Consider the following 14,055-nt stretch of genomic DNA (forward strand, 5'->3'; position numbering starts at 1 on the left):
TGAAGATACTAATGTGACTGTTGTATCGATCACATTCAGGGAGACCTGAACCTTAAAAGTGAACGTGCCAAGGTGAGGTGCTGATATTCCTGTTAATCACAGCGGTGAGACAGATGTTTGCATGGCACTCGATACTGCAGTCCTTGGTTACGCGTTCACAGAGGAGAGCTCACTTGCTAAGCTCTCTTGAGCTTTTTTCCCCTGAAACGCAGCATGTTTCTCCCCGTTCTCGTTTTTCATCATATCAGATTTCTCGAGGACAGCTGGCAAGTCGGCCCACCATGTCCCTTGAAGGCAGTGGCTTTGATATTGTCGCTTGTTCCTGGATTTAGTCCCATGCATTAGTGCTTTTGTGTATCAGAAGTATAACCAGGCCACAGTGCTTCTTTGCCAGCATGCACGTGTGCACGCACACACTCACACAAATACACACACTCTCTCATACAAACACACACACACACACCAACACACATTCACATGCGCACACATTCCCTACGATACTTTTTGTGTTCTACTCAGTCGAAGTCACTCACTATCATATCATTTTCTATGTTTAAATTTACCTAAACCCTCTTCCATGGTAGTGTCTGCAGATCACTTTAATATAGTCAAGTCATGTTGTCTAACCAAAGCCTGGGCATTAGTGTGTGTGTTTCACTGTGAATATTTGGGCATGTTAAAATAAATCAGACTGAAAATTGCTTGAGCATACCCCTATTTTCTGTAATGACCTTAATATCTTTTTTTCTTATGTGTTTAAACTTATTTGGGTTTATTATTACTGTTGTTTATTTTCATGCCTGCCAATCTAATGTCTCAAGTCAATTCATGTTCTCTCATCAAAGCTTGAGCATTCTTCTTTAAAATAATAATAATAATACAAATAAATAAAAGACACATTCAAATAAATAAAAGACACATTCAAACTTCATTACACTATTAAAGTGACTTGGAAGCAATCTCACACTGGTTCTATGTTATGGAATGGAGGAGACACTGATGCTAGGTTTGCCTATTGGAAATGTTCTCTGGCTTTTTAGTGCTCAATAAAGCTTTCCCCTTCTCTCTGAAGCGACAGAGGCCCTCGTGTGAAGGAGGGCTCCTTGCTTTTCAGTTCACACTACCTTCCTTTCAACAGCAGTGCCAGTTAATCTGGGGAAAGCTGATTAACTTCTCAATAACCATTGTCTCTTCTTTTTCAAAGGACTGGGATTTGCCTGTGAACCTCAGAGACTGGAGCTCTCAGGGATTCTGTCCTTGGAAACATATAGTTTTTGACTTGTAGAACCAATGGAGGCCTTTGTCTTAATTTAGTGAGAGAAATATTACCCACTGGTTTCTGTATTTGTGTTTATGTCAGATTTACTGTGTGCAGACCATTTTCCTATGAGGTATTAAATCAATCTATGCAATTTATACAGTGTTGTCGTCTGAAAGCTATCCTATTGCCATGATTTTACGAAAAGATTTGATCAGCATTGCCGTACACTGGTGTGGTAAGCAGTCTTTTAGATGGGGAAACAATCCACTGAAATATTTTAATCATCTGACTCATCCCTCAGTCTCACCGAGTGTCGTTTAAAAACCGCTCTGTGGCTTTATTGTCAGTTGAATGAGCGTAGAATGTTGCCAGCTGTTCCTTTTCTTCATGCCTGTGTTTAGATGCTAACGGCATGAGATTGAGACTTCATGGTATATCGTTTCTTCTCCACAGCAGGCAAGCGTTCTGGCGAAGTGCGCACCGTTAATAGCAAGTGTTTAAAGTTGGCTTATTATAACGATTGGATTTTTTTCACATGAAGAAACCCCAGCATGTTGTCTGTAAGTAAAATATCACGTTGCCTAAAATCACTAATTCATGTGTTGCTTGTAGAATTAGTCTGCGCTTGCATAGCAGGATGGTTTGCGAGAAACGGATTTCGCGGATATTGTAGTTTCTACATTTCTTTTTTGTATGGTTTTAAGACCACGTTGTTTTCGTTGGAAAGGCAGGACGACTAAAATCTGGTTAAATGGGCCTTGATGTCTGTCACCGAATTGGCAAGGTTTGCGTCTGTAATTTGGCAGTAAATGATGGATTTTACGAATCAAGTTGAGAAAATTACTCTCCTGACGATTCCATTTTCTTCCCTCTGCAAGCTTTGCATAATAAAGAAAGGAATCACTCACTCACATTGCCATTCATAGTCATGGAAATCATGGTAATGCTCATCTGTTCCCAAAGACTTTTGAAGCTACAGTTGTGCGGCATAGAAACTATAAACTACGATTCCAGTACTCTAGTAACTGAGCTATTGATTGTTGACAGACCTGTAACAGGTGACATGCTGCCATTCATTCATTCATTCATTCATTCATTCATTCATTCATTCATTCAAGTGTTTACTCTGCCTGTACAGAATTAAGGAATGTATGTTCCACCGAAGGGCATGAATAGCCTACTGAGTGGATCTGTGAGTGTATTTACAGATGGGTTCAATGTTACCGGTGCATCTTTCTTTTCACCCAGTGGTGCTCATGCTCTTCTCTGGGAGAGCGTTTAAATGGAAGGGGAATAATGGTCAAGTCCAGAATCACAAATGTGTCATTGCTACTAGACCTCTATGCTGCGTGCTGCTCTGTTTGCATTGTAGCAGACGGGGAAAAAAAAGAGGTCCACGAAAACTCCAGCCAGATACTGAAGATATCAGCCCTGCAATGTTTTGAGAAAGCTTTTAAAAGTTCTAGCGGTTTCCCTGATTTGTTTCTCAGTACTCCTGTCACATCAATTTGTCTGAAAGCACTACCTTAAATTAGGAGTTTATTATCCTACCATATGGTGCCAATTCCAATCGACGTCCTTAAGTCTGAGAGATGTGCAATTTGTTCCCTGGGCTATTAGGCTTCCGTGTGCATTGTGGCAATGTGCTTGTTGCGACACAGGCCTGCCAAATGCCGATTAACATTATCAGATGATAAAAAGTGTCTGCTTTTGTAAGATGTGCTAATGTGTTCATTCACTGTAGGTTATTGTGCTTCGCTTTTACAACAGATTCCCCTCAGCCAAATACGTGCTCTTCCATTAAAAAGCAGGCTATTCCCCTCGGCTCACATCATTTCCTGCTTTGGAAAATCTTCTAATTGATCCTTTCACGTTGACGGCAAGGCACTCGCTCAAGAATGTTTCATCCTCTGTTAAACTCATTAGACTCTAAATGACACTCGCTCATTAGAATCGTTGGCAGCATTTTTTTCTCTCTGGGAGGTCGTCGTGGTCATTGTAGCTTTCATTTGAGCAGTGCACGACCCTATTAGGTTGAGGCTTACTTTTGTGACAGTCTGCTATCATTATTAACAACCCTCATGTTTGAATGAAACCCATGCTAAAGCATAACAAAAACAACTAGATCTCGAAATGAAAGTTTCTGTAACAACACACACACTAACCAGCAGTGTGAGGCCACCTGAAAATGCTAAGTTGAGCTATAAGCACTAGCAGACAGCCGCACTCTCCTGTTGTAAGAGTACATGAATAATGAGAGATGTGTACGGGCAGCTTTCGCAGATCCGATGAGGGCATTGGGGGGTTGGCAGGAGCCTCAGAGGTTAGGCCTTATTTCTGCCAGCCACTAGCCGGCTGGAGTAGGGACAGCTGGTGGCACCTGCTCTGCTGTCTCCATGGCGATTTGCTCTGAAGCAGCTTGGTGACCATGGCTCTCATGTTTGTTCCGTTTGGGTTCAAATGAGCTTCTTTTCCTCCCTCACTGGCCTTCCTTTTTAACATGGAAAATCAAACGGCCTCTCTGGAGGATTCTCTGCTCAGCCTGTTATTGGCTGTACTCACACAGATAGAACCAGCCATCTGCTGTGGTAGCCAGTAGCAGTGCAAAGCAGCAATCAGTTGGAAATCTGACCTCTATGATATAACTGAGTGAGATGACATAAACTATATTATTGAAAATACAACATACTGCCAGTAACTCCTCATACGCTTATGAGTTTACATTTTTCATTAAGGCAGCAATAAGCCAAACCGTTAATGAATACAATATTTGTTTCTCTACAATTTCGTATGTGTTTCAGATCCTTTATAGGAGAGCCTTATTCTCACAGCATTTCATTCTCTCTGTAGCCCAGATGTAGACCTTTCAAGTATCTGAGAACCATTCATCCTCCCTCCCTAACGTACTTAAAGAACGTACAATCAGTGATAGCCGGAATTAAACTACTATGAAAGGAATTACTTTTGGATTGGGAAAGCCGCAGAGAGATTTATCCTTTAGTCCCACTTCTTAACTCCCGAAATGAGGCTTGAGTAGATTTGACACAGGCAGCTAATGTGGGTTCACGAGCCGTTCGCGCCATTCGTGCCATTCGTGCCATTCGTGCTGCAGCAGATGAGTATGCTCTGGGTCTGGGCAGCACTCACACGCCCCCACCTGTTACTGCACTTGCTCTTTGTCTTTCAGCTCATAACCATAATAATAATAATAATAATAATCAATTTCATTTGTAGTGCACTCTACATTCAAACTGAATCTCAGAGTGCTACAGTAAACAATTTTAGAAAAACATAGTTAAAAACAGCCCATAACAAAAGCATAATTATACGTTTTTAAAAAGTAGGAAACGCCTTTTTCAACAAAAAGCTTTTTAGGCCAGTCTTAAGACAGTCCAGTGTCTGTGTTGCCCTTAAGTGGTCCGGGAGGCTGTTTCACAGGCGCGGCGCTGCAGAGGAGAAGGCCCGGTCGCCCATGGTGCGTAGCCTTGTGTTTGGGACCTCCAGGACACCATGTCCATGTTCATGTCCATGTCACTTGTGAAATTACATTCCTTTCCTGCATTTTGTATATCCTCCTATATCCTATATATTATATGGCCTTCAGGAAGGTGTATAAGGTCCTCTAGTTGTGCTGTACAGTCACAGACATACACTCATCTACCCTCTCTGTGTGGTCGGTAGGTGCTGTAATCTTTTTTATCACTCCCACCCATTAATCACCCTGAAGGAAGGTGTCCACACAGGGACTGATGTGAAAAGGGTTAATTCACTGGATCATTGAGCCAAATCAGGAGTGTGTGACTCTCGCGGCCCGGCGATTCATTTGTGCAGCGCTGCCTCATTAGCCTCCAAGCGTCTGCAAGCGACGCAAAATTAAAAAGACATAAAATAACATTTAGCAGGGGGGAGTATTGGCTGAAAATGGCGTCGTTATTGGAGGTTTGCAGGGCACTTATCGTCTGTCCGTGGTCAGCGGTTCCCAACAGGATCCAAATCCAAATGTTAATTATCAGGTAGATGTGTAATGAAGTCTGCCTCTAAAGTCCTTGTGTGCCCTCATAAGGCAAGGTGTCCACTCCCTGGAGCTTTCTTTATGCCACGTGTCCTTGAACAGCGAAGGTAATGACTGAAGAGAGGAAGAGAGGAGGAGTGTGTGTTGCGACAGAGGGAGAGAGCAACAGCTGGAGGGGATGTATTTTGTGAGCAGCTGAGATCATTTTGACACTGTGAGAATTCAAAACGTGTGTGTGTGTGTGTGGCTAAGATGGTGAATCGTGGATAAGCCTTCTCGCACATGACATTGGTGCACGTGTACGTGAAACATCCCCTACATACATCTCCACGTATCTCTGGTGTGACAGACCTACCGCCTGAATATCCATCACAGGCGAGATACCATCTGAGGCACCTTGTTTTTGAACTCATGAACATCAGAGGTGCTCCACTCTCTCTCCCCCCTCTCAGTGTCCACTCCGATATCACCAGGCAGGCGGCGCAGGATCTCTGACTGGCCGTGATTATGCTTTCTCCTCTCCGGCTGCCACCTTGGTGGCCTTCTGAATGCCAATGCAGCGTAGGGCATAGCGGCCATGTGACCTTTCCAAAAGGTTAGTGCTAATGCCAGCGGGACCAAGCTGGATGGGTGGGTGGCGCCCTCCCATTGTTGTCCCTCCGTCAGCTTTCTCTGAGGGAGCGCTGTGCCTGACTGTAGCTGACTATGAATAGGTTTTTTGTCTTCCTTTTTTCTGTTTTTCCTGTTTGTCGTACTGTTAACAAGTGTGCTTATATAGAAAAGACCGGAATGGACTTAAATGCCGTCCCATTATCACATCAGTTGGCTTTTGTTTGGACGTTTGAAAGCGGAGCCGTCAAGCTGTTGAACGCTGAGGCTTTTAAAGGTAATTTCATTGTTTGTCGGTTGCTTGTATTTCAACAACTGAGAAGGAGAGAGAGAAAAGTGTCCAGTGGGGTAACTTTGATTTGCTAGAAATAAATAAATAAATTGTCATTGTTGACACGCTTTGTCTAGCACCATGATTTTCTTCTCATTTTGAACCCTCAGAGCTGTTTTTTTCTGTGCAGGTGAGAGAGTTAGGCATTTTTTGCTACTGCACATTGTTTCACACATTTCTTGCAACAATTAGAATTTCCTAGAAAACTCTGGAACATTTGCATAGTGCTATGTTTGACCTCTGCTATGTCCCTGTGCCGACTGCTATCCTCCCCTCAGCACATAACCATCACACAGCCTGGGCCAATATCTTGGTTAATTGTTTGCATGTTTTGCAATTTGCGCTGTCGGTTTGCTATCTGAAAACAAGGGAAATGACTAGCAACATTTTTATTTCTAATCAACCTCCTGCTATGTCATTGTCAGACACATTTTTAAGTAAGAGGGATGTCAGAAAAATTTGCATGAAAATGAGTCAAGAAGCATTTTTTTGGTAATTATTTGATGAACATAAAGTGAAAAGAAAGAAAAGCAACTAGTCCGTCTGACTGACTGTCACTGTCCTCGGTGCAGTGCTCAGATTTGCAAAGCCCACATCAATTTCAGGCCTGCCACTCTGAAGGACCTCAATTAGCCCGCTTGGATTTGGAAAGCCATCAAGTGTTTTTATTCTGTGCTCAGTTTGAATTACCCTGGGAGATGTTCATGGTGTCAGTGCACACCATAGCAAGAAGTAACTTGATTTTTCATGCGAAAGACCTGCCATTTTAAAAAATCTGGAAATCTGGCTGTAAATAACTCCTCCATACTTCTCAGCCTCTGTGCAGTTGACTAAAGTTATGAGCTTCGAGCCTATAAAGCAGCTGCCAGTATAATTACTATGAATGCTAATCCCTAGTTGTCTCCTCACCTTATTATCCCCGCCAGCCGAGTTTACAGCTGTCAGTCATTTCTGTGGAACAACTACAGACTCATTATAGACAAGACCCAGATGGAAATCCACTGTTTCTCTTCCTGCATTAATATCTTTTCGAGTCTCTGAGTGGATACTTATTACAAGATGCACCATCTGATTCTGCCCATTATGAAATCAGAACTCCGTCTGCTTCGGCAGTACTTCTGTGTGGGTGTTCAAGGTAACAAGGTTTCTATTAGTAAGATGGCGTGTTAGCATGAGTGCACCCACCTGTTGCCATGTCAAATGCGTTCTCTCATGCTCGCACCAGCGTGCACACGTGACACGTGGCATCTTGCATGACTGCAGAGGCTTAAATCTTCCCTCTTGTCTGTAATGGTGATCAAGCCTCGTCGTGAGTCTGTGACAATGGAGACGGTCACTCTTCTGCTACCCCGTGGGCCATTTTCCTAATCTATTGCCTTTTCTATGAAAGCACTGAGGTTACCTCACATGAAACGACAGGTGATTTCCTCCTCTTCCCTTCTCCTACTGCCTCCAGTGTAGTTTGATATGGCAGTCATTTCCTTAAAACTCAAGCTAACTTGAAAATGCAGTCACACCTCTCATTGATCATGGCCATTATTCACTTTTCTGCCTTGCCCCGAGGAAGACGTACCCCACCCTGTCATTGGCTCATGAAACAGTACATTTCACCTCCTTTTTGAGTGCGCCGTTCGTCATCTCCATAATTCTCTCTTTCCTTTTCATTTCCATAATTCATCCTTTTTTCCTGCAAAGCTTTAGTCAGAGCTAGGGGGAGACCGAGTCACGAGTACTTCAGTAGCTCACCTGGCCAATCTCCAGGAAAATGTCGTCTGTCATGTTCCCCCCCCCCCCCCCCGGTTTTTGAGCAGTGATGTTTCGTGACAGCCATAGAGGACAGTTAATGATGCAGCCTAGCTGTCGCTCCGGGGGAACTCTGCGCTGAAATATTACCACACGGGGGACCAGACCTCCGGACGCATCCCACGCACAGAGTCGCATCACTGGGCAAAGTGAACAGCTGGACCTGGGAGCTCCTCTAGACCTCCATGTGACACATCTGTCCCCCAAGCTCAGAGGAGACCAAAAAAAAAAAAAAACACACATAGACCACCCCTCCCCCCTCTTGCCCAGGTGCATTTTGGGTCGCACCAAGCAGTTTATTGAGGCATAAACAGACCCTGCAGCGTCAGTGCATGCCAGTGGTGTGTGAGAGAATGCTATTTCAGTGCGTGCCCAGACTCAATCAGGCATGGTGCCCCCTGCGAACCTCCTTAAGGGCTAACTTTGTGTGGCAGAGCGCTCTCTCTGACATCAGGGCCTTATCACATGATTCCGGCGCACGTTGCTCGCATGGCTCCGGTTACACTGCTCCTGTTGTTCTGAACATCTTCTGAGGAGACCCTGTGGATGAAGAGCATAAGCACATGTGTCCCAGTGATTCTCCAGGGCTGGTATTTAATGCCACCTTGATGAGCCGTGTAGAGGCTAATCCATCAGGTTCTGCGCTGCCCCTCTTAGTGCACCCTTTCCCCATGACACCTGAAAGTCTGTGGTGATTCATTGCTACGAAATCACCTTGGATGAGATCCTTGAGTCGTATCTTACCTTGATGTCTGAATCTATTCATTTTAAGGGGTCCATAAAAGCTGGAGAAGGCTTGATATTGATTTATGGCTGGGAGAGGTATGTGTGGTTGATGGATGCGGTAAGGTCACGGTCTTAATATAAGCATTAGCGACTGCCATACCCGGTGGTTAATATGGTGCCATGTTGACCCTGGAGAGAGAACATGCATTCTCGCCATATTAGTAGATGCTCCCCTAGTCATTGGATTTCCAGCTGTCATGTGTTTGTGTACACGTGCACTACATGCATGTGTGTGTATGCATGTCTGTTTACACGTGTCTCTGTGTGCATACGTGTCTAGGGTAACGTAATGCACAGTGCCAGGTGGGACTCTTGGCATGTCCACCTCACATCAGCATAATATCAATCATACAGTACAGTTTGAATGCACTGACCAGGGCTGTCAATCATTTTCTAAATTTTACTGTACACATTGCGAGTTTATTCTCTTGCCACACCGTTCTGGAAATTCACAATGTAACTCCCTGGGTGATAAGTTGTTGTGTTTGCTTTTGTGCAGTGAATAACATTAGCGCAGACAACAAGAGGATAGGCAGCGTGCCGCTTAAATCCACTTAATCCTCCTTGTACTCTCCTGCCTAATTCCACCACTTCCCATCACCTACAGGCTACGATTTCCTTCGCTTATGCGCGCAAAGCCTTAATTGGGGGGACAGTAAAATGTATTGGCTGCGCTAATCCTGAATATGCCATGTAGCTCACAGTAATGCCGTTGGAATGCATTCCTGTTGCAGAGTCTAGAAATACGTGTGGCACAGCATTGCGGCATGCTGGCAATATGTTGATATGTCTATGTTACTCTATTAGCTCATTTACTGCCCTCTCTCCCTGCTGGCTCAAAACGGTGAAGGATGCTTGACATTTATGGGGCGTTTCGTGTTTGTTTATGGCTGAGTAAATACAATTCCTCTGCTGCTGCTGCCATTGTGTGTGTGTGTGTGTGTGTGTGTGTGTGTGTGTGTGTGTGTGTGTGTGTGTGTGTGTGTGTGTCACGACACTGTCAAAGGCCTCCCGTTTCTGCACTTCTGTTGACAAACAAATGAGGTGCAGGATTTGGAGATGGAGGAGTGCAGCACTAGCACAGTGGCTCTACTCCCCCTACCTCCCTCATCCCCCCCCCCTCCATTCCCTAACTTGTCTCTTTCTTTCTCCTGTTTTTTTTTTTTTTTTTCACTTTAAGCATCTTTTTAAAAGCCATCTTCCACTGGCGTACAGCCTATCCCAAACCTCTGTGAGGATACATTTGTCTTCTCTCTGCCCGTGCCAGCTGTGTTTGCGTCTGCCACTGCTACTGCTATTGCTGCCGCTGCAGCCGTTTTATTTATAGCGAAAGTTTGAGAACGGAGCAGGAAGGGGAGGGTGTTGTAAGGGGTGGAAATGGTGGGTGGGTGGTGGAGTGAGTTAGAGTGGGAGTCTCAGAGCTCTTGTGATCAGAGCATATGACTTGGGAGCCAGCAGCCCCCTCAGCGACATCTCGGAGCCTACGGGAGGGATCGGGAGAGCAGGTGTGTGAGGGGAAGCAATCGCCGGAGCTCTATGTGGGAGACCGGTGAGAGAGGCAAAAGCAGCCGCAGGAGAGAGACAGAGACAGAAAGAGAGAGGGAGACAGAGAGAGAGAGCCATGCTGAAGTTCAGCACCACCCACATCTCAAGGTGTGTAGCTTCCTGACTCAAGTGTTTCTCGGGCTGAAATAGTGTTCAGCAGCGCTGGTATGAAAAATGCATCTGGGATTGCTGCGGGACCGATGTCAATGTCTTTTGCTAAGATGTGCTTACACTAGTCTGTAAATTATTGAGATGCTATTCTGGTGTGGAAGGCAGAGGTTCTGCTGATGCTAGCCAGCCTGCAAGTTGTTGATATGGGTTATAACTTACTTAAAGGCAATGACATGTATGTCCATATCAATTTTCAAAGAACCCTTGCAATTGGCTGGCCTCCAAATATGACGTCCAAAATTATCTCTGATATGCAGTGCAATGCAACCTTAGCATTAAAATGGTTTGGCACTTGCACATATCCTCTCAAGTATCTATGTGTATTTTTTTTCTCAAGTGTTGGTTGGTATAAATGTAATGACCGGGCTTTCTGTAACATCAGTCATGATGTTCTCTGTGAGGACGTGGTATGGAAGCTCTTGTGATGACTGACTCTTCTGTGTCTGTCCATTTGTCCATCAGCCACAATGAGCGGAAGGTGACCTGCAAGCATCCTGTCTCTGGCGTCCCTTCCCAAGACAACTGCATCTTTGTCGTCAACGAACAGTAAGTCACTTCATTCTTTACCCAGAATGCACCTTGCTTTGGAGATGTTTTGCAGCAAATTAAACCAGTTTTGCTTTGTCTAACAGACACACACACACACACACACACACTCATACACACAGAACACAGTGTTCCCAAGGACAATCTGATATTATCAGTCTGTTCATTTTTTTTAAGCATGAGCCTGTGTTGTGATTTCTGTATCAGTACTGTCAGGTCATTGAATGAAAATCAAATAATGTGAGTTTTCTCCTTATGCCTACTTTTTAATATGAGTTCTGGAAAGGCACATCAGCAGATGCTGCATATATTTCAGACTGGCAAACAAACGGTTTGCACATTTCATTATGAAGAGCCCACAGAATGAAAGCAAAGCTTGTTTAGCAGAAAGTGTCATGTGAGAGGACACGAGGCATGCTTAGAGGCGAGAGAGTGTTTGTGTGTGTGTGTGTGTGTGTGTGTTTGTGTTCGTACGTGTGTGTGTGTGGGTTTGTGTGTGTGTGTGTGTGTGTTTGTGTTCGCCTGTGGACGTCACAAACCCTCGACTGGGGTAATTTACACTTGTATAGCGCTCGGCTTGGCGGCTCTCTAGGGCCTCTTGGCAATCAAGCTGCTGGGTGTGCTTGAGGAGGCTGGCTGGGGTGGAGGAGATGAAACTGAAACATGACCAGCTGCTGACTAACTGTGGACAATGACAATGAGTATGAAGGAAGAGGATGAGGATGACTATGACTATGACGCCTTTGCTGGTGATGAGGATGAGGAAGATAAGGGTGATGAGGGTCAGGATTATTATAATGATGAGTAGCAGACATAGCAGAAAAGCAATCATTGATCAGTCAGATAAGCAAAGTCCGGTTGGAACTATATTATGCGCTACTATCAGACATTTGAGGCGTGAATCAGAGTATACATACAAATTTATATTTGGAAGTTGAAGATGATGTTGCATTGTAACTGCGATTAGAGAACCGTTGTCTGTTTCTAAATGTAGTTGCTGATGTAATGTTCCTATTCAGCAGTAAAAGCAATCAAAAAAATGTATCTATATTAGCATAATGAGGTACCTCAAACTGAACCAAAATAATGAGGAGCATGATGTAGTGGCCTAACTACCTCCCCACAAATTGTACCTTTCCAATTTTACAGAATCTAGCACTGCTTTAAATTGTATCTTGTTAGTGTCAGACCAGGGACGTGATTATTTTGCTGGGCAGAGTTAATTTGCTCTGACTTTTCACTGCACCTTTTCTAAATGACATTCTGAACCATGACTGCACCAAATATAAAAGCTAATGATGTTTTCAATCTTCAGCTCTGCCCCGAAAAGAGCATGCAACCTTATAGCTATCGCCACGATTGGGTCACCTCAGGTGAAATGTCCCTCTCTGATTGCCATAACCTAATCTAGTCTGATGCAAGAGAACAGACAGGCTGTATCTACTTGAGGTTCTAGCTGAAGGTCGCGCTCGTAATAATTACACCCCTTGGAAATGAAAGGTGAAAGTTCGTTGCCAGGCTACAGGCCCTGAGGCCTCTCAGGAAAAACCTCTTGTCAGGCAGTTGACATCATAATATGGATGCCGTGCTTGAAAAGTGTGTCTTGTCAGGGGAAGACTCATTGCACTGATGGAGACCAAATGCGAATTACTTCTCACTGGCTCCACTGCCAGGCTTAGATCATTGTTGCTGTTTCAAACATTCCTACATCTTAACCCTCTGCTGACACTGCAGTAGGATTATGTCACTGAAGCATGGTTCAAGGCTCGGAGATGACACACAGAGGACCAATATGGGGATTCCGTGAAAAAGGGTATTGTGGTTTGAAGTTCATGTCGAGGTGAAATACATCTTCCTGTCTCCCCCCCCCCCCCCCCCCCCAGGAACTGAAATCCCTGCAGTTCAGTGGAACCGCCATAACCGCTTATTTATTTTCAGTTATCTGCGGTTTAAGTGGAAAAATGAAACAAAAAAACATATTTCATAAGATTTAAATTCTGCACCATTCTGAGTAGCCTTTCGCACTGTTGTGCTTAATTGTGTCTCTAAGCACCAAAACACTTGTCCTTCAATCCTCCTTGTTGCATTCTATCCTTATTTCCTTCATGCTTTAATCAAAGGGAGGTACTAGGATTTAATGAAAGAAAGGAAGGAAGGAAAAGGTAAAAGGTTTTTTTTCATCGTCTGTTGAGGGATAAGCAACAATGTCAGAATCTCGTTCGTTCGAATAAGAGACCACCTTATTGTGTGTAATTTATAAATTAAACGTTAACATAGGTATGCACAAAAAACATGGCGGTATACACAATATGGTGTTTGTTACTATCAAGTAAGTAGATACGGAGGCCCAACTGTACTGGCGATGAGGAGGAATTAATGGTGAATAATCTTAGGCCTTACACTGTGTGTGTGTGTGTGTGTGTGTGTGTGTGTGTGTGTGTGTGTGTGTGTGTGTGTGTGTGTGTGTGTGTGTGTTAATCCGCACAGCCCTGTACACCTCACTGGCACTGGGGGTATGCAGGCTTAATCAGGGTTTTTAATTAAAATATCATTAGCTTATCCAGGCAGCCAAAGTCATGAGCTGGATCCCCTTTAATAGATCCGGAAATGTTAGGTTGGGAGGGAAGTGGGGGCAGTAAAGCCCTTACGGAGAGCTTACGGAGAGATGGCTTTCCCTGATTTAAGTTTTAAATCAGGACAGACACAACATGTTCCTGAACCACGTGTGTCATTTATCTATACTACTCCTGGTAATCCAATGTGCTTCATCATTAGTGCATTACCTACACAGGTTTCCCTCCTCGTGCCGGGGTGTTTATATAAAATGTTGGCAGGAGAAACTGCTCTTCTATCCTTAGAATAGGAAATTGTTTGGAATGTTGGCTTGTGAGCTTGGTTGTCTTGCTGCTGCCACCTAGCTTTAGGAGTCTGTAACTCCCCCTCTTCTGAGCTGAGCGGAGTTGCCTGTCCTTGGTATAGCCATAGAAATGA

At 44.2% G+C, this 14,055-nt stretch overlaps 1 protein-coding gene across 2 annotated transcripts in view; it reads left to right on the forward strand.

Moving 5' to 3' along the window:
• LOC308375012 (pleckstrin homology domain-containing family A member 5-like) overlaps positions 1–14,055 on the forward strand; it is a gene marked incomplete at its 5' end in the record, with an annotated part of 104,338 nt that overhangs the window by 62,572 nt on the left and 27,711 nt on the right. For both annotated transcript variants that reach the window (XM_080851031.1, XM_080851032.1), the window contains one exon: positions 10,981–11,064. In XM_080851031.1, coding sequence (XP_080707157.1) covers positions 10,981–11,064 — 84 coding nt within the window. The remainder of the gene's footprint in view (positions 1–10,980; positions 11,065–14,055) is intronic.

Source organism: Sprattus sprattus (genome assembly GCF_963457725.1).
Source record: "Sprattus sprattus genome assembly, chromosome: 14".
NCBI classification, from domain to species: domain Eukaryota; kingdom Metazoa; phylum Chordata; class Actinopteri; order Clupeiformes; family Clupeidae; genus Sprattus; species Sprattus sprattus.